The sequence below is a fragment of the Rhagoletis zephyria genome, unplaced genomic scaffold (assembly GCF_001687245.7).
Source record: "Rhagoletis zephyria isolate East Lansing unplaced genomic scaffold, Rhagoletis_zephyria_1.1 Rzeph_scaffold_00296, whole genome shotgun sequence".
NCBI classification, from domain to species: Eukaryota; Metazoa; Arthropoda; class Insecta; order Diptera; family Tephritidae; genus Rhagoletis; species Rhagoletis zephyria.
In genome coordinates this window covers 100,364-124,768 of record NW_016157380.1, presented here as the reverse complement: position 1 = coordinate 124,768, position 24,405 = coordinate 100,364, and the positions used below count along the sequence as shown (strand labels likewise).

The window sequence follows — 24,405 nt, the reverse complement described above, 5'->3', positions numbered from 1 at the left end:
CAAAAATCCGTCACCAATAAAAAATCTCAAAAATCAACGCAATTTTTTAGCCGTTGCACTTCATTAGATTAACATTGTATGGGCTATAAAACTGCATACCCAAAAATTTTCTAGAAATTCAGAATAAAAAGTTGAAATTTTGTTGAAAATTTGTTGAATTTTCTAAAAATTTTGTATAAAGTTTGAAACTGTGATTTATACGGTTTTGGTTAACGCTTAGACGGTAATTTTTTAAAAAATAACAAAAAAATTTAGCTCGAAAAACAACGAATATTTGAAGAAAATCAACACGTGGTCATTTGTTTGAGTCACTGTATGATTTTATCTACATACACACTTATACAAATGTAGATTTGCACATTTTTCAGGCACATTGTTGTGAAGTGATTGGCCTCAACATTTTCTTCGACACTTTTGGTTGCCATTATTTATAGGCATTTTTTCTTCTTTTTTCTTTTTTTTAATTTTGCTTTATTGGCTTTTTACCTACTGACTCGAGATTTGTTACAGTAATTTTCGCAATTCATCGCTCACATTCTTCACTTTTAGTGCTTTCGTGGAATAACAAATTGCATAGCTGCTCTGCACATTTACCCAGTTACTGAATGTGGCCAAAATGAATTCCTTGTTAAGTCTTTCAAAAAAAAAAAAAAATTAAAAAAATCACAAATATTTTGCACCACTTTGAACTTTTTTTTCTGCGCTAAATTCAACTCAACTCATCGCATCCCATTTACCATGCGCCGGCTACTGCTTGCGAGTAGCTGATAAGCAGCAAGTGTTTGATACCAGCATGGCTATAAGTTGCTGTGGCGTTGGCGTTGGTGATGGTGATTGTGGCTGTGGCCGTAGCTGTGGCTGTGGTGGCCTGCCTATAGCTAGCTGGCGTCCATTGAAAGATTTAAGACAGCACAACCCCCATGCCTCGTTGGCACCGCCAAAACGTTGTACACTCCATTGTGGCACATAATTGGAGTTTCACTTTTCACCTGCTACGAGTAAGTACTACAACAACAACGCCGCCGCCGCCACCACGCACTCTTTCACGGATGTTAATAATATTGCAGTTGTTGCAGTCGCTGCTATTCTGCATTTAGCGATTTTTGCCGCCAAATTACAGAAACATTAATTATCGTTAATAAATGTTTAAACTTATTTATTGGCATTAAATCATTGTTTAACGTGTCTTTAACATGCACTCCACTGCACTTTGCCATTTGTTCGCATTCGCCACCTCGACAGCTGAGGTTGCACTTTGCTGCCATCATGTTACTACTACTGCCTGTATTGTACATACTCATACATACATACACACATACATACTCTTATGCACTGCTGACTGTTGTAATGAATGCGTCGGTGGCTTTGGTGGCCTTTTGCCGATAATCGTTTTGTTTAGCAACAGGTTTCTTGCCAATTTATCTGCTGCGTTCATTTAATGCGTCTTTGGTAGTCGATGTTGCAAAGCGTATGATGCCTCTTCCTCCTTTTTTTGCATTAAATTGGCGTTTATTGCAATTTTATGCCTGCGCACATACTTATCTACATACATATGTATATAGATACATATATTTATGCACTTACTATGTGTGCGAAAATATCGATTGGATTCGGGTTAATGTAGAAATGATTGTAAAAAAAAAATGTTAGCTGTATGTTTTGGTCACTTAAAAATAGTTAGTAAAACAGATATAAAGCAGAGAGAGAGAAAGGTACTTATGAGATATTTTCAGTCTCCAGGAAGTTACTCAAATCCGTATACCTTTTCCCTACTTAATAAAAGTCAGTCTGAAAAGACGAATTTCTGATTCTAAAAGGTTCGATTGTGCAAAAGTTGAAAATTCTTTCATTTTTTTTGCTAGGTACGAGCAGGAAACACGGAAAGGGATTGGATTTGTGACTTTAACTCTCACTCAGAGACTACATTTTTACGACGCAGCTATCGATTTGCATAAATATGTATGTATGTAGTAATGTGATAGACTTAGTTTTTTCAAACCGGTTTGCACCGGTTTTTTGACATCTTGTTTCTTCGAATATCGAATAAACCGGATTTTTTATCAGAAAAATCACGTTTTTTTATTTCATCCAAATCTTGAACTGTCAATAAAAGTTTTGAGTTTTTCGAAATTTTCAAGGCCTTTTCCAAGTTTTAAAATTATATTCTAGGCAATACCCCGAGTATTTATATCATATTTGATTCTAATAAATAAATGTGTGCCGCTTAAATGTTTTCTACGTGTTTAGCCGAGTTTCTCCTTCAATTCGTGCGCTGCCTCTTAATGTTGTGACACAAATGGAGAGATCTTCACTTTTGCTCCACCTGTGAAGAAGCTTTTTTACGGCAGAAGTGCACTCGTAACCGCTATTTTAAAATTAATTAAAACATCATAATATGGGTACCAAATCTAAGGTATTTTAAAGATCCCTAATTCAAAAATATTTTTAATAGGGTTGTCACCTATTTTGAATCGCACATTTATTTAATTTTTTGATTAGGGAAAAAAGGTAAAATATTGCTATTCATGGGTACTAACAGAAGGTTCTTAAACAATGCTTTCCCTATACATATACAAAAGGTTATCCCTTAGGATAACAGTATAAGGTTGCCACTTATTTTCGATTCTACACAATTTATCTAAAACATTCCATCAGGGTTGCCACGCTTCTATGTAATACAAATTTTTATTTTGTTAATTTAAAACAGCATTTTTTTATGTATGTATACTAGGGTGGTCAAAAAATGCGTGTGAAAAAGTAAAGTCTGAATTTTTATGCTCTCACCCCCTTGGATTGTTCTATACCGAAAAAAATATACCCCTACTTTTTTATTTTGAAATCAAAAAATATTTAGAGGTCGCTCAAAGCGCTCAACGTTTTCCATTTATTTTATATAGGGGAAAAACAACTTTTCGTAGAAATGGTATAACAGGTTGAAAGGTTATCTATAGCAAAAATAACAGATGAAGTCACCGAAAAAACTGCCGGTCCAGCTAACGGGCAGCACTTAATTGAGCTACTCGTTAGCTGGACCGGCAGTTTTTTTGGTGACTTCATCTGTTGTCTATGCTCTAGATAACCTTTCAATCTGTTATGCCTCTTATCCTCAAGATTGTAGATCGACTAATTAGATGTTTGTGAGGATAAAAATATGACGGAACAACCTTAGGTATACTATGCCTTCATAACTAATCATAAAACAGCGTCGCATTCTAAAAAGATAAGCAATGTAATTTCTGCTTAGCCTACATCTTTCCAATAATTACTAATTTCTGAGAATACCTACCAAAGTTTTGATGAGGACTAACTAAACCACGCGTTGTTTTGTGTATATAGTTCTGAGAAAACAAAAAAAAACTAAACCATAAAAAACTTTCGCTGCTATGAAGAAAACACTAGAAATCATATTCATTTGCTGCAAGCCACCTTTTATTTTCAATCTAAATTTTCATCACGCACTATTTAATTCTTCAATTTGGAGCAGTTCTTCACGAAAGTGGGAAATTCAGTGAACACCGAAATCATATCACTCACAGCACTGGTCGCGCATCCAGCATAGGTGCCTGGTGTGGATGGCAATTTCTTCGACAACTTAATAGTTTTTGAGATCTGTTTCTTTAGCGTAATCATTTTGCCCAACAATTTCGAAGCACAACGGGCTGGAGTTTTCTTGTTGGCACCCACCTCATCGTCCAGTGCGCCGTTGTTGCACACATTGCTGTTCAAATTGATGATATCGTTACAGGTATTCACAACAGCTTGAACTTGGTTAATAAGCGCATTGAAATCCATTAAAGCGCCGGTATTGCAATCTTCGACGGCTTCCAGGAAATCCACTCCAGCACTGCGAATGCTCATTACCCTTTTGATGGTGCAATTTACACCTTTCAAGGTACGTAAGCTGGCTTTGATGGTAAAGTATAAAGGACCAAATACACCCAAGATATCCGGGTCGATACTCTCCTCAGCATAGTCGAAGGGAATGAATTCTGTTAGTTGTTCATCATCAACGATGTAATCCGTATTGGCCTAAGGATGATAGGTTAGGAAAATATTTGCTGCTCAGGAATACCTAAGCTCTTACGAGTATTTGACGTATTCTACTCACCGTGGCGGCAGCCAGGCAAAATGCAAAGGCGAGACAGAGCAGGGCTAATTTCATTATAATAGTACTTTGCTTTGCTTTGTAAATCGATTTTTCATTGAAAGTGCATCAAAGTGCGCTTTTTTATACCTTTGGCGTACGCAGCAGGTGATAAGAACATAAATATATTCTTAAAGAAGGATTATGGTTTGATTATAAAAACTTGTATCATACTTATTGATCTTGTTACTAGCTATGACAGAAGGCACTTAACAGCTATTAACAACTATATCTCGGCTTGAGTGCGAACAGGTGGCAGTACGCAGTCAGTGCCTTTGTGGTCTTACTGATAAGATGCGGGATTATATGACGGCACTTCATTCAGATACTTGGCATGCCATATCAAAAAAAAAAAAGTATTGGTATTTTTCGTTTGGATGGAATTGAAAGAATTAATCGATGTTAGAAAAAATTTTTTAAAAATGAGTTGATCTGCTACGATTTAATTTTGTATAGCATTGTAACCCATAACATGACAACAGCATTACGCTATGTTCAGAACTATCTACATGAAGCCAAAGCGGTCAGCCTCTTTGATTTCTAAACTATAATTGATAGAAATGCCCAATATTCGCAGCCTTTATTAAATTCCGAATTGTAACCTAGTTGCTTTGAAGCTACACACGGTACATATACACCATTTTAGGTACAGTTGAATATGTAGATATTAGCCAAATTAGACTAAAGAAAATCAGTACGAGTTATACTATATTAAATTTCTTTGTCGCTGAAGGTCCTAACCCAAAATTCTCCAATGGCCTCTCTCATCAATGAAAAGTTGCCAGTTATGTTATTCGAGCGAAGATCCTTCGATCTTGTTCGACCATTGTATTTTTGTGCGCTTTGACCAATGTCATTTGAAAGCTCGCATAGTTATATCGACGTGTACCGATCCGTAGTTTACACGAACAGAGCCAAAATATTTCTACCGAATGCCCACAAAGTCTGGCACCATTATTAGTTATAGCCTACGTTTTTGTATCATACAAAAGCAGTGCATGGCTGATTTTTTTTGGTGTAGGTAGAGGACTCCTCCTTTTAATATTCTGCGCTCGAGATTCGAGCTGTTGCACGAATCCAAATCCCCCCACGCTTTGTTTTTTGTCTGTAGGTAATTTGTCTTTTCGTTGTTCACTGGAGATCTGGTGAATAGTACGGGCTTTGGTGATAAATCCGACCATATTAATGACAGCTACGTCCGCCAGCACCATAGCTGATAGCATTTTCATGACATATATAAAATACAGCGAACGGTTACGTGATTTTGAATTGTATTAATGGGGTATACATTAGTGTGGGCCGAAAATCCGCTTGTTTAGAATTTTGATTGGTAATAGCAAAAATATGATTCATTATGCTTAAAAAAAAAAAACTGTGTGCAATGTGGAATTTTTTGCACAATATCCTAGGCTGGCCCAAGTCCATCAAAGTTTTAAGGAAAGGTGGTACCTTCGAGGTGGTCCCATACTAATTTGGTTTATATCCGATCATTGCACCATGAAATAATTAACGGTATTCTTAAATGTTTATATGAGAATTGAAGTCGGTTTTGTTTTTTGCTTAAAAATTACTTCTTTATTGATTCTAGTCAGTAGACTTTTTTATCTTTCCCTACGCAAATTGTCAAAAAGCTAAGCTAAACAAATCCACCAAAAACCTTTCCCTAGTACCCTGCACCTATGCCATTTCTACACCCTCTTCCTTGGCGAATTCACATCATTAACGTTGACCATAAACAGAACTGCCAAAGCGTCTATTGTGTGTCACTTCATATCGCGCCAACCAAACGATGCGTGCGTGAATATCATTTCATTACGAGTATTTTCACTTGCAACAAGTTGAAAGCAAAAGAAAACAATTTCTGCACTCGAGCGTAGTAAATGCGCTGCGCCAGTGAGCGAGCGAGTGGGGTCAGGGCAACACAGCACCATTAAAGTTCGTCAATTTAAGTGCTGGCGCATAGCTGCCACCAAATCAATCAACAACTTTTCGTGCGACACAAAGAAGAAGCAGTCGAAAATTTTACTGTGGCCACACGCTGCCCGCAATCGCTTCCTCGCGGTATTTTTACTGTTATAAGTTGGACATTTTTTTTTACGTACATACATATGTATATACAACGGAAAAACCAACAACAAAAACGTGGGCAGTGGGTAACTGTTGCTTTCATTCCAAACGAAAATGAAAACGAAATGAAAACGAGGCATAAATTGCATGTTGCGACTGGAGATGCTGGCTGTGGTGGCTCTTGTGCGGCATCGGATGCTGGAAAGGCGTTTGAACGGAAAGAATGCAGTAACGGACACAGTAATGGGGACACTAATTAAATTTTTATGTATGTTAGGTCCGTTGATGTCGGTGTCAGTTCTGAAGCTTGTTTCGTATTGAACGGCGCGGTGATGTCATTTCCTGTCGTATTAATACCATACCCAGAGATCGCGGTGCGGGATACAAAAAAAATGGGCTTTGGCGCATTTGGCTAGGCAGTTTTTCCTGTGTATTGGGCAGAGCACACTGACATAAATTCCAATTAACGGGCACGCGTTCTGCCATTCTAAACTCTGTACTCCAATAAATATCTCAGATATTCATACATCGTCACAGTCGGGCAGTGCCGTCGTCATCGACTGGGGACGCAGGTTCGCCTTCTCAATTGCTTCCAGTGCTGTTATCATTCAGCAGTATTTGTTCTTAGAAGAATTCGCACTGGTTTTTTTTTCAATTTTCCGTAATGCACCTAATTTTCTAATAAAATTTGCGAGCGTTTTTCTTATCAGCTGTCATTTCAAGGTCTATGTACTTACATACATATTTCTGCCTCACTCTTATTTTATTATATAAATTGTTGGATTCTAACTCCAAACTCTAATGAAATGAAAAAGCGACAGAAACAGAGAGGGGATAGCGGGGGTGGTAGGCTCGATTAACAGGGCAATTCTGGCAACTGTCTTGAAAGCTCTTTTCTGCCTCTTGAAAGACTAACTAAAAGATCTGGAGGTCTTAACATTAGCCTGTTTGTCTTTTAGCAATAGGTTTTGTAAAATTTAAATGAAATAAAAAAAATTAACTTTTCTTTTCAAAAACTCAAAATTAATAGAAAATTTAATTAATAAATTGAAATAAAAAAATTTTCTAAAGCAACAAAGTCTTAAAATTTTTGAAAAAAATTAATTAGAACATGAAATAAATATAATAATTTACGATAAGTTAAATGAAATTAAATTGTTTTAAATTTAAAATTTAAAACATAAAATCTAAAAACTAAAAGAAAATGAAATAAAAAAAGGAATTAAAAAAAGAAAAGAAAATTAAATAAATTTCTACAAATTTAAGAAAATTAAAAAATATATATTTTTCTTTTCAAAGCTATAAAAATTAAAAAGTTGAAGAAAATTAATTTAAAAAAAGAAAAAAATTAAGTACAAAAAAAAAGAAAAAATGATAAATATGTTTCTAAAAAATAAATTGTATTAAAAAATCCTTATTTTTGGAACAACACCATCACAAGGAACAAGATTAAGACTTAGATTAAGATTAAGATTAAGATTAAGTTTAAGATTAAGATTAAGATTAATATTGAAATTAAGATTATCATTAAGTTTAAGAATAGTATTAAGATTAAGCTTAAGTTTAAGATTAGGATTAAGCTTAAGAATAAGATTAAAATTTAGAATAAGATTAAGAATAAAATCAAGATTAAGTTTAAGGATAGGATTAATTCTACGATTAAGATAAAGTTTAAGGTTAGGATTAAGCTTAAGAATAAAATTAAAATTAAAGTTAAGATTATAATTAAGATTTAGATTAGGATTAAGAATAAGGTTAAGATTAAGACTTAGATTAAGATTATAGCCATGATTGAGATTGAGATTAAGACTAAGATAACAGTATGGCAAGCTATACGGATAATGAGTAGAAGGAGGTCAATTCACACCGAGCCAAAAATGGCACAGCACAGGCTGACGCTTTATGCTGAATAAACAAGGTTCTTCATTAGTTCCCAATTCAGTAAAGTATGTTCAAATACGCGGTGACATTTCGTATATTGCCAGTAGACACTGTACATATATTATTTTCGTTCACCGCTGTGTAGATCAACCTCTTTTGTCTCCTTCTCTAAGTTGGCCCTGTCGTTAAGTTTAACGATGTCAATGCAATTATCCTCTAAATGAAACCCCACATGTGTACATATTATTATGTACTCTACTGTAGCTCTCTAGTTAAATCATATAAACGCACAGGAGTATGTGCATCAAATCATAAAAAACCTACTAAAATATGTACGCACCTGAAGTTCAGTATTTAATGCCTTTCCTTGGCGGTCGTTGAACGCTTCTACCTTCACCGGCTGCCACGCTTTTTGCTGTTGCTGCAACTGACACAGCGCAACAATGTTGCACTAAAAGAGCATATCGCTCATTCCCATTAATGATGCGGGAGCTGAAGCTAAAAGTATGAATAGAATGCGAACGCATAAAGAAATTAAGCGTTGAACAGTTAGGTGGACAGACATTTTAACGTACGAGCATGTATGTAGGTGCATGAGTTGCCGTAAGCCAAGGTAAGATGCGTTCAGTGATTGGGGCATGTGGCCGCATGAAGCTTGGATGTTGCCATACTTTTAATTGATGCATTCCCTGCTGCTGCGTGCATGCAGTTGGTGATGCGGCTGGCTTCTGCTTTTTTTTGTGTTGCCGTCTGATGTGATGCGTTGTACACAATTTGATTGTTTATTGGTTTGTCAGTTTCTACAAGCGTTATGCGCATTGTTCTTCTTATTGCTGTTGCTGCTGCAGCTTCTGTTGCTTCTGCAGTGTTGCATGCCATGTGGCTCGTCCCAGCCGACCAGCCGGCCAGCCGGTGCTTTCTTTCATATGTCACTTTCTGACGCGCGAGCTACAAACTTTCATTCTCGTTTGTTTTATGTCCACATATGTATGTTTGTCTTTCTGGTATTTTTTTTTTGTTAATTTTTTATTTACCTTTTGGTTAGTTAATATTGCTGGCTGCGAGAGTGCTTGAAGTTTTGCTTTTGTTGCTATTGTTGTTGTATCATTACTAGCATATTCCACTGTGCATACAGCCATCCGTCCGTCCGTCCATGCTCGTAACGCACTACAACTTTCGTTTTTATTTAAACAGATTCACTTGTCAGCGGTGGCGGCACTGACAGCTGGCGGCATTGCAATTGACATTGCCACAACAACGACAACAATAACAACAACCACAATATAACACCATACGCGTATATGTAAAATAAAATCAACTACAGCAACACTATTAATAGTAACAATAGTGACAACGTGCCGTTAGCGGCCAACAAACCGCCAGCAAGCGCAGCAGCTCCAGCGATAACAAGGCTATCATAGCCGCATATCTGTGACGGTGTCATAGCGGCCATAGAATTGCATTTTATTGCATGCGTTTTGTATTAAGATTTTACATTGTTTGGTGTCATCTTGCCTTGTTAGTTGTTGGTGCTGGTGGCAGCAGCTGGCTTTTCATAGATTTTCAATTACAAACTTGGTTCAGTTATGGTTGTAGACGAGGTCGTTGCGATAAGTGTGATCAATGCCAGCTATCTGCGCTTAGACACACTAAGCGAGTTTGTGCTACCGCAATTTGTCATGGCAAACTTATCTTTATCTTAGTAACTGATCTAATAAGAAACAATGGACAAACTTAGGTTCCAAGTCTTGCTCGCCTTATGACATAAGCCAATACCCCATAACATAATTTCAGAGATTGAGATCGGAGACGCGAGTCTTATAGGACTAAGGTTCGACCAAAGGTTAACGTCCGCGCAGTAACCAAAAAAAGGATTGTTCTAAATGGAGTCGCCTTCAGTAGGCAATGCGAAAGCTGCACAGGGCCCATTCAGACTTAACCCTAAATGTTAATAAACCATTCTGGTTTTCAGGCGAATCCCAGAAATTCAAGGCGATTTCTCTGGAACGCGGAATGGATTCTATCTCTTCTTCTACATTTTAGGGGCTCCGAGTTGAATGGCTATATGGCCTAGCGTCTCTTTAGTAACTCGGTGAGAAACTGTTAGTAAGGTTTTATGCACCTTAACAAACTTCGCATTTCGTCTAGAGTTGACACAGTGCACGTAGGCAGATAAGTCGCTGTTGTTAGTTGATCCAGGTTCTCAACTCGTGAGAAAAAGAATCGCAACAGAGGCTTTATGTTTTTGAACAGCTTCCAATATTCCTGTATCTCGCACTCGCTTGCTTCCTTATTTCACGGAATACCATCATATCTCTCTAACCAGTTTAGATTTATTATATACCGCCAAAGAGATTGTAAGGATCTTTGGCATTCTTGAAAGCACATCGAATCAGTCATTACCGACATCCTTGGTAGCAGCTTGGCTGACCTCAACGAAGGCAAGTATTCCGGGTGAGCTTGTCGTTGGGGAGGAGGGGTTATACATTTACTTCACTCCTCCATTAGTTCTCCAACTCTTTCAACTCCCGAGATTTTGCAACACTGTGTCTATTATGTTAACATGTTTGATACACAGATTCTGATTGATTGACTCTGGTGAAAACACCGCTCCGTCCGACTGTTTGTAAGTTTCCTTCTTATAGTCAAACCGTAAGCAACTTGTGTCCTGTTTATCGAGTATTCTAGTGTGAGGATAGGTTAGATTAAGTTAAGGTATTTGACCCAGATACTGGAAAACTTAGACTACCCTTTGTGACAGCACTTCGAAAGATAACTGATAAGCTATAGCGAAAAACGCTGTGTGCCAAAAAAGGAAAGGCTGATGTCAGTCCCGGAGCGATCCTCAGGGCTGGTTAAAAAGTAATATTCCAGGTATTTGGACTGCAGTGTGATAGTTGGACAGCTTAAGAGACAGGTACCAAACAGATGATCCGGCGCTATATTTAGTCTCGCCGTGTGAAAACCAATCTGACCCACAAAAGCGGTCCAGAAAGACCTTGCAGTTGTAAATGTCCTGGAATTCATTCAGCACTCACTAAGATGGCACAAGGCGCATCTATCCAAGAGTAGTCCACATATTGTTAAAAGTACTCCCACCTTCCCTTTTCTCGGTGAGACAGACTCGAGAGTGCCTTTCCGGGTCAAATCATCTGCAACGCAGTTTCCTACAATATAATTGTGGTCAATGTGAGTAAGTCTGACAGACACAACTGAAAGAGAGGTTAGGTATGTAACTATTAGCTTGAGCGCACCGTGACCAAGACCAATTTCCAGACTGCCACTATACTATCAGTGTAGACGACGCACAATTGAGCAGCCAATCGATTGCTTATTTAATGGCAGGAAAATATTATAGCGAACTACAAGCGTAAATTTGGTGTTGTTGTAGAGCTTATTGAGCTGCTTAGGCCGATACCGTTTTACTGGAGTGCGCGCAGTTTTGCTCATTGTTTTCATTCCACCGTAATTTGATAAATACTCAATTGCATTGGAATAAGTCGCAGCTGCGTAAATAATTAGCTCTCACAGGTTTCTTAGACGATATGTATTGCACATCTTATATATTTTGAAACAGGTTATTTCGATTGGTGTTATCGGGTTTTAGATATCTCCTTTAGTTTACGAGATATTGACTAAAATTTTTTCGATAATTTAGTAAAAATTTAGTTAGTGATGCTGTCATATTCTGATCCAAGCCCGATTTCATGCATATATCCGCCTCTTCCTGCATTCCGCTTTCCTAAAGAACATGAATTTAATTGCATGTGTCGTAGAAAGATCTTTCGTTTATAGAGTTTAGTACTTCCTCGTGCCGATCGATCACAACATTACTAAAGAAAATTTCAATATCTCGTCTCTTTTGAAAATTGATATCAGCCTTAAAACTTTCCGCGCCAGCTACCACCGTAAAATATATTTTTTCTAATTAATGTCACAAAATGTACATCGCGTATCGCACTTATCAATCCACCCCTGTACTCAAATGCTGTAGCATTTATTTGTATGTAGGTGTACATCTGACTGTGAAATGTTTTCGTCCAAGTTGACAGCTATTTTGTTTTTTATTATGATTTACGTTTTAAATTTTTATTTGTATTTTCATTTTTTTTCCAATGTATTTGTTTTTTTTTGTTTGTTTGTTTTAGCTTTATAACTCCTTCTCTGCGGGTGCGCTTTATGCTACTTATTTACAATAGTGTACACCTTCTTAGGAGTATTTATAAATGTATGTATGTTTGTTCGGTGGTATGTTTTTACGTATGTTTATTGCCGTTTTCATTTTAATGACAATTTCTTCTGATCGTTGACAAATACTGGTTGTCTGTCATGTCACTTCAATCTAATGCATTTGTCAATTACTTCATTACGCTTACATGCATAGCTGTAAGTGGAAAGTGTTTTTTTTTTTTATATAAATATAAGTAAGTCGCATATTCGGTGTGAATGCTGGTGTTGCACAAAAAAGTGTTGGCAATACGTAGATATTGCCTATATGTGGAGTCTGCATAATTTTACGGACTTATTTAAAAAGTGCAAGTGCGTCGTTAAGGAATACTTGCACTCTGCATATTTGGTATAATATTTGTTTTTTATATAAAGAGCGGCATGCGCATAAATAAGTGTGTTATTGAGTAAGTAGTGTCTGAGTAAGGCTTTGAATAATTAAAAAGTTATGTTTTTATTAAAAAAAAAAAATTGGAGCACTTCTATTGTATTCGTGGAAGCCCTTCCTTATATGGCTCATATTTACATGGGTGGTCAGTCAAAGGATAATTTTACCTAAGTAGGCTACATCGGACGCACGATATTTTCAAGCCTGCGACATCGTTCATCCTCCTGCACCGTAAGGTAAGAAAAAATTTCGCTTAATCTCCAGGCTGGTGTTAATTGTGGATTCTAAGAATAAATAAAAAGAAGTAGGTTCGAAGGCAGGCGCCTAGTCTGAAACCGCATTTACTGTCGAACAGCTGGAAGCCAAAAATGTTGCTAAGCTTATTTTACAGAGTCGCATGAGTTTGAAAGAGATTATAAAGTTAGACATGGATTGGTAGAAAAAGCTTCTCGCTTCAAAACTGGCTTTGAAATCGATTTCTGTATCTACATACATATCGCACACTGTATTCAAAAGAGTCACAACTCAAAATAATACGTTCGTCAGAAAATGCGAAAATCTATTTCGTAGCACATGCTAATCATTTGGGCAAGGGCGACTATACCTTAGTTTTTTTTTCTAACAAATTATAACAAAAATTCGCTCCACCTTTTGCTGAGAGGTAAATAAAAGCTCTGTGTACATTTTTAGTGCATTATTTCAAAAATGCCTAATTTTGAATTGCGACACTTTTGAAGACGGTGTGCGATATATAGAGCTCGACGCTCGCTTTGGAAATCTGTTCAATGGTGGATATGCAAGTTCTGAAGCTGGTTTGATAATAAGCTTCAGGCTTTTACACATTAGGTTTCATGTATAAAAAGTGAGCTTAAGCTCCGCCTCGATTTTCAGTAAAAATTCCTGAGCTCACTTTATCAGTTCAATAACTTAGAGACCTTTCTTTTACTGAGGCGGATGATAACCATCGTTTAAAACTCTCGAAAAGCCGGTGGAAACAATATTTTTTTCATTGGTTAAAACCAAAACAAAAGGGAAGAAATTCCCCTCAATAGGAAAACGCTTCTAAAGCCGAAGTGGTGCGCGTTTTTTTAACTCAAACCGACACTTCATTGAACATTTCTAAAACTAAAAGACACTTAAATTTAAGATTTTTTAAAAACTGATAAATATGTGCAATGAGCGGTTAAATTAATACAAAATTATAATGGAACTTATTATTGGCATATTTGAGATCTTTTGAAGTAATTTCTGAATTTATTTCCATGGAACAAAAATCAATCGATGGTAGTAACTTCTTGACATAACTTCTATGGAACGTTGGATCTTATGTAGAAACTCCATTGGGCTTAGAATTTTTGAAACATAACTTCAGATACGTGATCAGCAACCCCTAGGTAACAAGTTTTAAGGCAATCTGATAAGATTTTGAATATTGACCACTTTTGATGGTGTGCTGGGCCATAGGGGAGAGGTCGCGATATAGTACATATATGGCCCATAACAATAAAAATAATAATCAGGGATATCACGGAAAATCTACGAATTCGAATGCCTGCTACGAATACGAAAAAATTGCTATCACTGAGTCCGAGTGAACTCGAAAATATCGTTGCCAGCTTCGAATGTTGCACTTTGATGATTCAAAATCAGCTGGTGCAAAAGAGACAATAAACATATACATACATATGTATGTCATTTTGCTCACGCTGCCCCAGGAATCGTAATGGCCGAGTGGGCAAGGCATTACACTGCCGTTTGAGAGATCCGAGTCCTTAAGCAGCGGACTTTTTTTCTTTTTTATATAAGGTTTTCTTTTTTTAATAAAATATTTTTTTAACTTTACATTTTCTTCTTAAAAAAAAAAACTATTAATTTTTATGAAATTTTTTCTAATACATTTTTTCCTAATAAGTTTTTTTAAAACTAATATTTCTTCTCTTCATTAAAAATATTCATTTATTAAATAGCATATAGCAGATTAATGTATGCATTTACATATGTACATTACGGTGGTCCAAAAATGCATGTGAAAAAGCAAAGTCGGAATTTTTATTCACCCCTAAAAATGTTCTATACCGAAAAAATATACCCCTATTTTATATCTTGCAATCAAAAAATATTTAGAGGTCGCTCTAAGCGCTCAAAATTTCCCACGAATTTTAAATTACTTACAATAAAAGTCTGGTCAGATGGCCGTGTTTCGTTTCATTATAAAAATTAATTAAAATACGTAATTTGAAAATATAACTATCTTGGAGATCGATTTATTTTTTTACGATTTTTTCCTGCATCGGTTATTTTATTTCGATTCGAATTGATTCAAAAATCGATTTTTTTTTAATTCGATCTGACATCTCTAATTTACATATGTATATTTGAGCAAACAAATTATTAAAAACCAACGGTATTTTGTAGCCACTCAAAACTTACACTAAAAAATCTACTAATTTTTATTAAACAGTATACTAAATAACTTTCTCAAAATTCTGAATAAAAAGTTTGAATTTCTGTAATTTTTGTACAGAGTTTGAAATATGGATTTATTTTGGTTTGTTGTATAACTAGCTATACTTTTATAAAAAAATATTAGTCATTAAATAAACCAAAGTCATATTACTGAAACTGGTCAAAATAAGGCGAGGGCGTCTATTATTTCTATTATTATTACAGTTTGCTTATAAAACAATAACTGTTAAGCGGATTTTCCAGTTCTGCAGCTCAAATTAAATGCAAAGCCAAAAGCAACATTTAAAAATAATGGTTATAAATATTTGTATATATATAGTTTGGATCTCAGAATTTCATATAAAATGAGTACTGTAAACTTTGAGATGGCATAAAAAAATTACGGGTACAAATATTTGGTAAAATGCGTGTCTTATTATTTTTATGACCTGCCGGAAGAAGACTATTAAGCCCAAGGAATAAATTTTTTTTTCATTTTGTTACACTGTGTTATTTAATTATTTATTTAATTTTAATTTTCCTTTGCTAATTTCGATTTGATAAATTTATAACTTTGCTTTATTTAATAAATAAATGTATTTTTGAAATTTCAAACATTAATTTGTTATTTTAGTTAGCTGCAAGGTATGCAAAGCACGGGTTCATAGAACACCTCCGCAATGTTGAAATTTACGAGGTTCCATATTTGTCTAAAAACGATTTTACGCTTTTTCCTAAAAGAATTTCCATTTTTGAAAATATTTTTACCATTAGTAGTGCACGAGCTACAAAAATTACAACAGCAGCAACAACAACTACTGCTACTCTGCAATACAGTAACAACAAATTTGCAGGATTTCTTTCCCACCATTAAGCGACGCGCTCAATCAACGCGCCACATCATGTAATTTAGTTCTTCTCACATAACTCAAGTGCACGCTTGTCCAAAGCTTGCCACGCTGCCCGTACAAGCGACCAACCAACCACCCACCCAACGGCTCGTCAGCCCCACACCACAGTCTGCTAGCTCCAGCCAGCCAGCCAACCAACCAGCCAGCAAGCTAATAAATACGGAAGCGCTTTCGATTTTGTGCCTTTTATTTTGTCTACACGCTTTTCCTTCACTCTAATCAAATTGGTGGCAACGTTGGCGGCAAACCGCAATTGCCATTGCTGAGAGCGCTGCTGCAAAAGTCGGTAGGTTAGGTTAGTTTGGCTGAATGCCCATTTGGAGCGCTTGCCGACTGATGTTGTTGTTGGCGGTCAAATTTTAAATTTGAATTTCATGTCCCTTTTATCTATGCTTATCAGCGCCAGACAAGACGAAAAAGGAATTATTAATTGTAGGTAGGAAAGCAGAAATTTCGGTGCAGTATTGCAAGTACGAGTACCACAGTTGCCACAGTGGCAATGGCAATAGTTGTTGTAGTAGCACCAGTAGCAGCGGCGGCAGTAGCGGCGGCGGCAGCGGCAAAGATAACCAACAAATCTTATGTGTTGCAAGCGGCATTCGGTGCTAAATTAATGTTGCGCTCAAATTACGGCATTGCGGGCGGAGGCGCAAAGGGCCGGGAGGGCGGTTGTGTTGGTGGTCATTTGGCGGGCTACAACAAGACGTTGAAAGTACGAAAGCTGTGCGGCGTAAGCGCTGCATATTGAATGTAGCATGCAGAGAATTTCATTTCTTTTTTCGCGCTAATTTGTGTACAGCCAAAGGTGTTGCCTAAAGTATTTAGGTGTCGCGCGTGTTGTGTCACCAACAGCACCCCCGCTAGCGTGCCTACGCCCACAACACCGCTACAGGCACAACTGCAGCAGCAAATACAGCGGCCAATAGCAGCCACTAGTGTTACAACAATACCTATTTACTTTTGGCAACAAAGTTGCCGAAAAATCTATGACAATTTGCACGACGTTGCGATCGCTTGTGTGTTAATTGCCGCCAAATGCAAATGAAGATAAATCGTTTGCTATGATCTTTTTAACACTTTGCGCGCCAGGTGGGTATTTTGTCAAAAATATACGCTCACCGCGCTCACTCGTTGGTTGTCGCTTGGTTGTTCGCTAGTTGATGCCGCTGATTATTTTATTGCCTATTGGCTTGCTGATTGTGGCATGAAAGCCAGCCATCAACATGCAGCAGCAACTAAAGCGTCCAGCCGAAGAAAGCCTCTGTCAACAAATGCCTACACAAGTGTGTGCGTGTGTGTGTGTTTGTGTGTGTGCGAGTGTGAATGTCAAATGATCAAGTAATTTATAAATGTTGCCAGCAGCCGAAATGAGGAAGTCCTTCTGCATCCTGGGTGCACCAATGCGGCAGCAATGCAACACAATCAATGCGCAGTAACTCAAGTGCGAAAGTAGCTGCAGCAGCAGTGCAGTAAAACACCAACAGTAGTTGCAACAGCAAAAATTGCAAATAACAAAAAATAAAGTAAATCCAGCAGCAACAACAACAATGAAAACGCGATTATTAACAAAATGTAGGCAAACGCAATTTGTATGGGTGCTGACAAACGCCACCTACATTGATACATGCGCAAATGTGTTGGTGTGCGCATTAGGGTGTCCCTTCTCATAAAAATACAATCGCGGTTCGGAGCCGACGTAAAACTGTAGGTCCCTCCCCTTTGTGTGACAACATCAAGGCGCACGCCACAAATCGAAGGAGAAGCCCGGCCAAACACTAACATGCGCATGTGTAAGTGTAGATATTATTATTCTTATTAAGCTGGGACCGAACATAACAGTTATTGATGAAAACCATAATGGAAAATTCATTATGAAGGATATGTTTTACAACTAAGTGATACATACCAATCGATTGCTTTTTTTACCGAGAATCAAATTTGAAAAGAAATTTTTATTTGCAATTTTTATGCAAAATTAAAGAACTTAACAATTATTTTTGATTTTTATAATATAAATCCAAAATAACAATTATTTTTGAGTTTTATATTATATGTCTTACATAACAGTTATTGAAGACTTTTATTTTTAAAAGTCATCAATAAAAATCAGTCAATGACTTTTACTTTTACTTTTAAAAGTCATCAATATAAATCAGTCACCGACTTTTATTTTTTAAATCATACGTATAAAAATCATTAGAATTTTTCGCAGTTAAGAAGGTGTTGGAAAACAAAAGTTTACTACTACATATACCAATGACTTTTATAAGTATGATTTAAAAAATAACCCTCAGTGACTGATTTTTATTTATGACTTTTATAAATAAAAGTCTTCGATAACTGTTATCTAAGACATATAATTTAAAAATCAAAAATAACTGTTATTTGCAGATTATTTAGATAAATATCAAAAATAATTGTTATTTTAGATTTACAAAACAAAGGTAAGAAATAATGGTTATTTAAGGATTAATTAAATAAAAGCCAAAAAATAACTGTTAACTAGCGATTTTTTTAATAAAAGTTGTAACCGTTACGGTTCTGTTATTAAGTATATTTGGGTTCCAGCTCAGAGCGAAATCGTTGTAAGCTGCATGGCCGATGAGCTGACAGGACAGGGGACCTTCGAGGATTGCATCTGGACAGATGAGCGTTTAGTCTGCGAGCTCTGGCGAAGACCGTAGAATGCAAGGTGGAAGAATTTTTCTGGCTACGTGTAGACCAAATGCGGTCTGGGGAGCTCTTGAGACTAAGTTTTTAGAATTATTTTAGTGAGCTATGATAAATGACGCAGAATGTAAGTGGTCTTGTGGTAAAGAAAAAATAAATTAATAATGTCAGGACACATTAAAAAAAAAAATCGGTACGGGTTTTCCATCAGAATTATAAAATGTATTATATTTTAAGATCTCCGCCAAATTATTTCAGAGAAATATTAAGATTTATGTGAATTGAGCCGATTTGGAAATACTTCCGAAACAAATAAAAAAAAATCAATTAAAAACTTTTTTTTTCAAAAAATCACCTCAGATGATAGAAGAGTTAAGAGTTTAGGCATAAATGTTTAAAACTTTTATAAACGGAATCAAAATAATGAGAGCTTTAAAAGTTTTTTTTTCAAATCGGTCCAGCTCAAGTATTGAAATATAATAGATTTCATAATTCTTGTGGAAAATTGCAAATTTTTTTTTGGTGAGGCACCCTAATGTACATAAATAATTTTTTAACTTTATTTTTTGTTAAATTTGTTGATTAGTTTCTCGACAACCTTGTTGCTGCTGTTATTGTAATTGCTGTTTTTGTTATCAGGTGCATAACGCCATTTGCTGTTGGTTGGCAAGCTTTGACGCTTGCCCACAAATTAAATGATGACTTTTTGCCATAATTTGTCATTGATTTATTCAAATTAACTCCCTTCGTATTGTAAATAGTGTTCATTAAAAGTTGACGTAGTCGATTGTAGAGGTGATCATTGGCGACCTCCAGCCGTGGTAGAAGAAGAAACAATCGATGTGGTTTGAAAAATGAAAGAGAAGTGGAAAGATAGCTGGAGAATGGTCACATGGTGCCATTATTGTGGATTGATGACCATGCGCTAGCTTCATCACAATCAGTTTAACTCCTATTACGCAAATCAGCCAGGACCCCAAGGTCTTCAACACTACTTAAGATCAAACGTTTTGGTTGACATACCCCTTAGTGGTCACCAACATGCATACCATACCAAAGTGGATAGTGCTGTGAATCAACTCTTGTGACCAAGATCGACGTGAAAAGCCAAAACGGCCTTTGGAAGGATGTGCACACGTTATGGCGAAATAGCAATCTGAGTTCCAGTTTAGAGATCAGACTTTTCAAGCGCAATGTGCTATCTACATTGAAGTACGGTTGCCCCATTTGGAAAGTCACCATTGCAATAACTATGCACATGAAAGTTTTTGTAAACCGATGTCTTAGAATAATGTTCCGAATTTTTTCCAGTTCAGTTTAGTGCTTTGCAAATTATTTCGGACTTGCAGATACCCAGTTCAGCTATAAAGAGTTCCAAGCGAGAATATAACTTGCTTCTCTGGTCTGGAGAAATCTGGCGTTTACTTGAGAAATATCCCTTCTGCAAGCAGAGATGAAAACTGCAACAGGTTTAAGCCGGGAGTTGTATTGATCGCAGTGGAGGATGCGCTTTGTCCGGAGTTCCAAAATACCAAATACTGCATCAGGCCCATATCTGCTATACTTTGGTATACAAGAGACAATTAGGCCATACCGACACCACTAACTCAACGGCGACCTGTCCGGAACTTACTCTCAGTCCCGCCAGGGTTTTAACCAGACGGGGACAACACGGCACTGGCCCGTTAACTATTTCTGCTGAGAATACCGTAATGACCAGCCAGCGGTTAGGGAGGGTCTGCTCTTTACATTTGTACATACATATGTATGTGTAAAAAATAAAGCACAGAAAAACAAATAACGAGACTATAATTGAGTAAACTAAGAAAATACAAAATTCATATTATGCACATATGTATATATATACATAACAAAATTTACCAACACACATCGGATATCAGTTGGAAATCAAATAATCCATGATAAAACCATTTCTAGTTAACGCAAACAAACCAGACAAGTGCCACGGGAGTAGCGGTTGGTGGTAAATTTTTGTTGTTACATGTAGTCATACCGTTAAAATTTACAGGAAGCCTAATAACGCGGCATGGTGTTTCCGTTAATACTGATTACTGGTTTGCTTTCATCCGCCCACCAGTGACTCGAGCTGACATTTGATCAGCGCGTTGTTTGGTAATCTGTTGTTTCGGCTGGCGCCTTTTGGAATGAAACTTTGTGGCTTTTCGTTTTTTTTTCACCGCCAAATAGCGCGCTGTTTCTTAATCTGGCGCCAAAATAATTCTCTGGCTTTTAAGCTAAAATTAAGCGAACTTGAAGTTGGCGGCTAAAATATGTATGTTCTGCATTGCAGCGTTCGGAAAGCTTTAAGTTGTTGTGGAAATATATTGAATACATGTTTCATCTATAACATTGTGCGACAGCAAAAAGAAACACGAATGCGCTATGGCAGTTACGAAAGAGGAAGGGCTCTAGAATTATTTAAAAAGTTTGGTATACAACTACATTTACCTTTGATTTTGGTTTAAGGAGTTATAGTAGAATTTAATGGCGCATATTTCTGTGGAACATTTTAGCCCACTATTTCTTAACCGTGTGGGTCGATTTGACCTTTGTTTGTGTCAAATCTAGTAGTAACTCAAGTTTTCTCCCCTTCTTGATCTATTGATCTGAAATTTGGTTTAGATCTGATGACTACGTAATCACGTGTAATCAGTATTATTGTAAATCCAAGATGGCCGCCGCCATAAAATGGCGGATTACATATTTTCCCCCAACTCTCTCAATATGGGTATCAAATGAAATACAGTACATGTGTACGCTATGGAAAATTTCCAAATAAAAATTTCGCCCGCACCACAAAAAGGCAGATTACATATATCTTTCCATCACCTCAATATGGGTATCAAACGAAAGACAAGTAGAACACAGGGTTAAAATTTTTCTAATGCAAACATTGAATACAGCACCATATGTAATGTATTTTCTACAAAAATTTAGGGAATTTAGTGAATTCATTCGAGTAAAATTCGCTGCGAGACCGTATCCTTATTCCCGAGAAGATTCGCCTGCCTAAAATGGTGACTGGTAACAAAATCAACAGAAATAAGGTCAATTGACACAATTTCGCATACGGGTGCAAACTTAATGTTTGAAAGAGCAATAGAAAATGTCAATGGATTTATTTCGAATTTGAAAAGGAAAAAATGCCAAATGACTTTATTTCGCACCAGTATACAAAATAGTGTCAACTGACCTTATTTCCGTTGATCTTGTTACTTGTCACTGCCTAAAATAATGCACTACGAGTATTGCGTGTCATAGCATGGAGCAATAGGTCCAACACGTTCCGTAACCCACCACAATTTGATTTTACACTTACGGATCTAGAATGGAAAACAAGGTTGGAGAAGGAGTGTATCAATACAACTAGAAGTACAAAGGCCGTTCTGCCTACCAGACTACAGCAGAGTCTTCCAAGCCGAAGCTGTCGGGTGTTTACGTACAATAGCCATAGGAGATAGAAGTATACGAGGCAATGAGATGGCGGACGAGCTTGCAACGAAGGGCACTTCTCTTCCATTTTAGTCGCCTTCGAGGAGGTTGGACAAACCGCTTGCCACCTGCAAGCTCTTTATTGTCCTTCTCAGAAGCAAAGGCAAAGGCATTTATGTAGATACTTGCAACAAGCTCGAGGGAGCTCCTTATGCTGAACAGTGCAGACATTTTCTTTCCCATGAGTCTGCTGGCAGGTCACATCATTTTAGGGGGACACACTGAGACACTCTTGCGTGCTATGCAATGGCTTCTGCATCATCTGAAAAAAACCAGAAAGGGCTTAAATCCGCCGGACACTTACTTTGTGAGTCTCACGCATTTTGGAGAAGAAGACTGAGGTTCATAAGTACTGTTACACTTGGGGGAAACCTGAGAGATGTAGCGGGTATAAATAAGGGTATACGGCGATTGCTTAAATTTTTCGAACCTACGTATTGGGATTGGTATAACAACGGGCACGATTTAGGGTCTAAGTGTGCTGGCTTGCATATAGAAATTCATAAAAAATTCTGGCACTGTACGCCCTAATGTTGACATAAAGAAACCGTTGTAGAGATATTACTATTTAAAAGTTCTAGTCAAAATTGCGTCATTTAATGCAATCCACATCGGACATGCGATTACTCAAGAAAGAATGTATGTACATACATATGTACGTAAATATATATGGATTCAGACATTCATCCGCAAGTAAACATAGTCATACATATGCATGTATGTACATCCGCCCAACAGTGGTTGTTGAAACCAAAAAGAATTTCCATATTGGCACTTACCTTGAAAATGTAATAAAATGTAAATAAAATGCAATCGTAAAGCACAATCAATCACAACAACAACAACAAAATGCATAGCAAATTGTGCTTCAGTGTAAGAGCCTTGAAACACTGCCAACGCACGTGTCAACAGCAAAAGCCAACAACAGCAGCAACAACTAACGCAATTGCTCTCTACCGTCCGCAGCAGCAGCAGCAGCAGCAGCAGCAGCAGCATTAAATTGCAGCGGATACAAGAATGAAAATTTGTCTAAGAAAAAATATCATCAATAGAGTTTCTCACCCGGCGGCAATTGAGCCAGCACATAAACACATACAAATTACTAATAAACAATGCCGCTATGTAAAAAAATGTGTATGCATGTGGGTGCGTATGTATCTGCATTACTATTGTTGCGAGGAAATCACAATCACAATTACGCCCACTGCATAATAACATTTCCGAGGAAGCCCTGCGCACACTCTTGTAGAATGTAATCACGGTTGCCACTTAGTTCCTTTTTTTGTTCCAAAAATTGTTCCAAAATGTTAAAATTTTACCAAAATATGTTTACATAAATGGATTTCACTATTCAAATATTTTACGAAAACACATTGCTGATATACATAGTTTATAAACCGTTTCTTTATGAATTTTAGCAGTCTGACGATGGAAAGGAGCTCGTCCATTCTCAATATATTCAACCTAAAAATGTACCATCTAAGTTTGGCGAAGGACACACAGTGACATAGAAACTCTCCAGTACAATCCTCATCTTCCAAAAAAGATGTAGACAGTGGATCGTCGATGAAGCCTATCGTCCGCGTATGTCGTCCACCTGTCTTGCTATCACCCTAATGGCGCCCGTAATGCCCGTATACAGGCTACTTTGTAGCCCGTTTAATATAGAAACCGTGGATTTGGCCAACGCTCTACGCCGCAAACTACAGCAGAGTACGTGACGATTGGTCTGACTAAAGCTACATAAACTGGCGGCAGAAATAATAGACTCGCCTTACTTTGAAGCGTTTTGGCTATATTTCCATGGCTTATTTTATGTTTAATAATTTTTTATAAAAGTCTAGGTAGTTATACAACAAACACCACATAAATCCCCTATACAAACTTTATACAAAAATTATAAAAATTCGAAAAATTTTCAGCAAATTTTTAAACTTTTTATTCAGAATTTTTAGAACAATTAGTGTAATAAAGTGCAAGTTTCAAGTGGCTAGAAAATACCGTTGACTTTTGACAATTTTTTTTCGTTGACGATGCTAGGCATTCTCTTCCATAAAAACTATCAGCAAAAAATAAAATTCTTAAAAAACAACGGTATTTTGTTACCCCTTGAAACTTGTACTTCATTGTACTAAAATTGCATGGGCTACATAATTGCA

At 36.8% G+C, this 24,405-nt stretch overlaps 1 protein-coding gene across 1 annotated transcript; it reads right to left on the bottom strand.

The window, feature by feature from the left end:
* Positions 1-3,422: 3,422 nt before the first annotated feature.
* LOC108358803 (uncharacterized) lies at positions 3,423-4,197 on the bottom strand. The gene is made up of 2 exons (XM_017610297.1): positions 4,109-4,197; positions 3,423-4,029 (listed from the first exon to the last, which is right to left on the bottom strand). The coding sequence occupies exons 1-2, from the start codon at positions 4,160-4,162 to the stop codon at positions 3,463-3,465; spliced, it is 621 nt and encodes a 206-aa protein (XP_017465786.1). The 5' UTR covers positions 4,163-4,197; the 3' UTR covers positions 3,423-3,462.
* Positions 4,198-24,405: the final 20,208 nt, after the last annotated feature.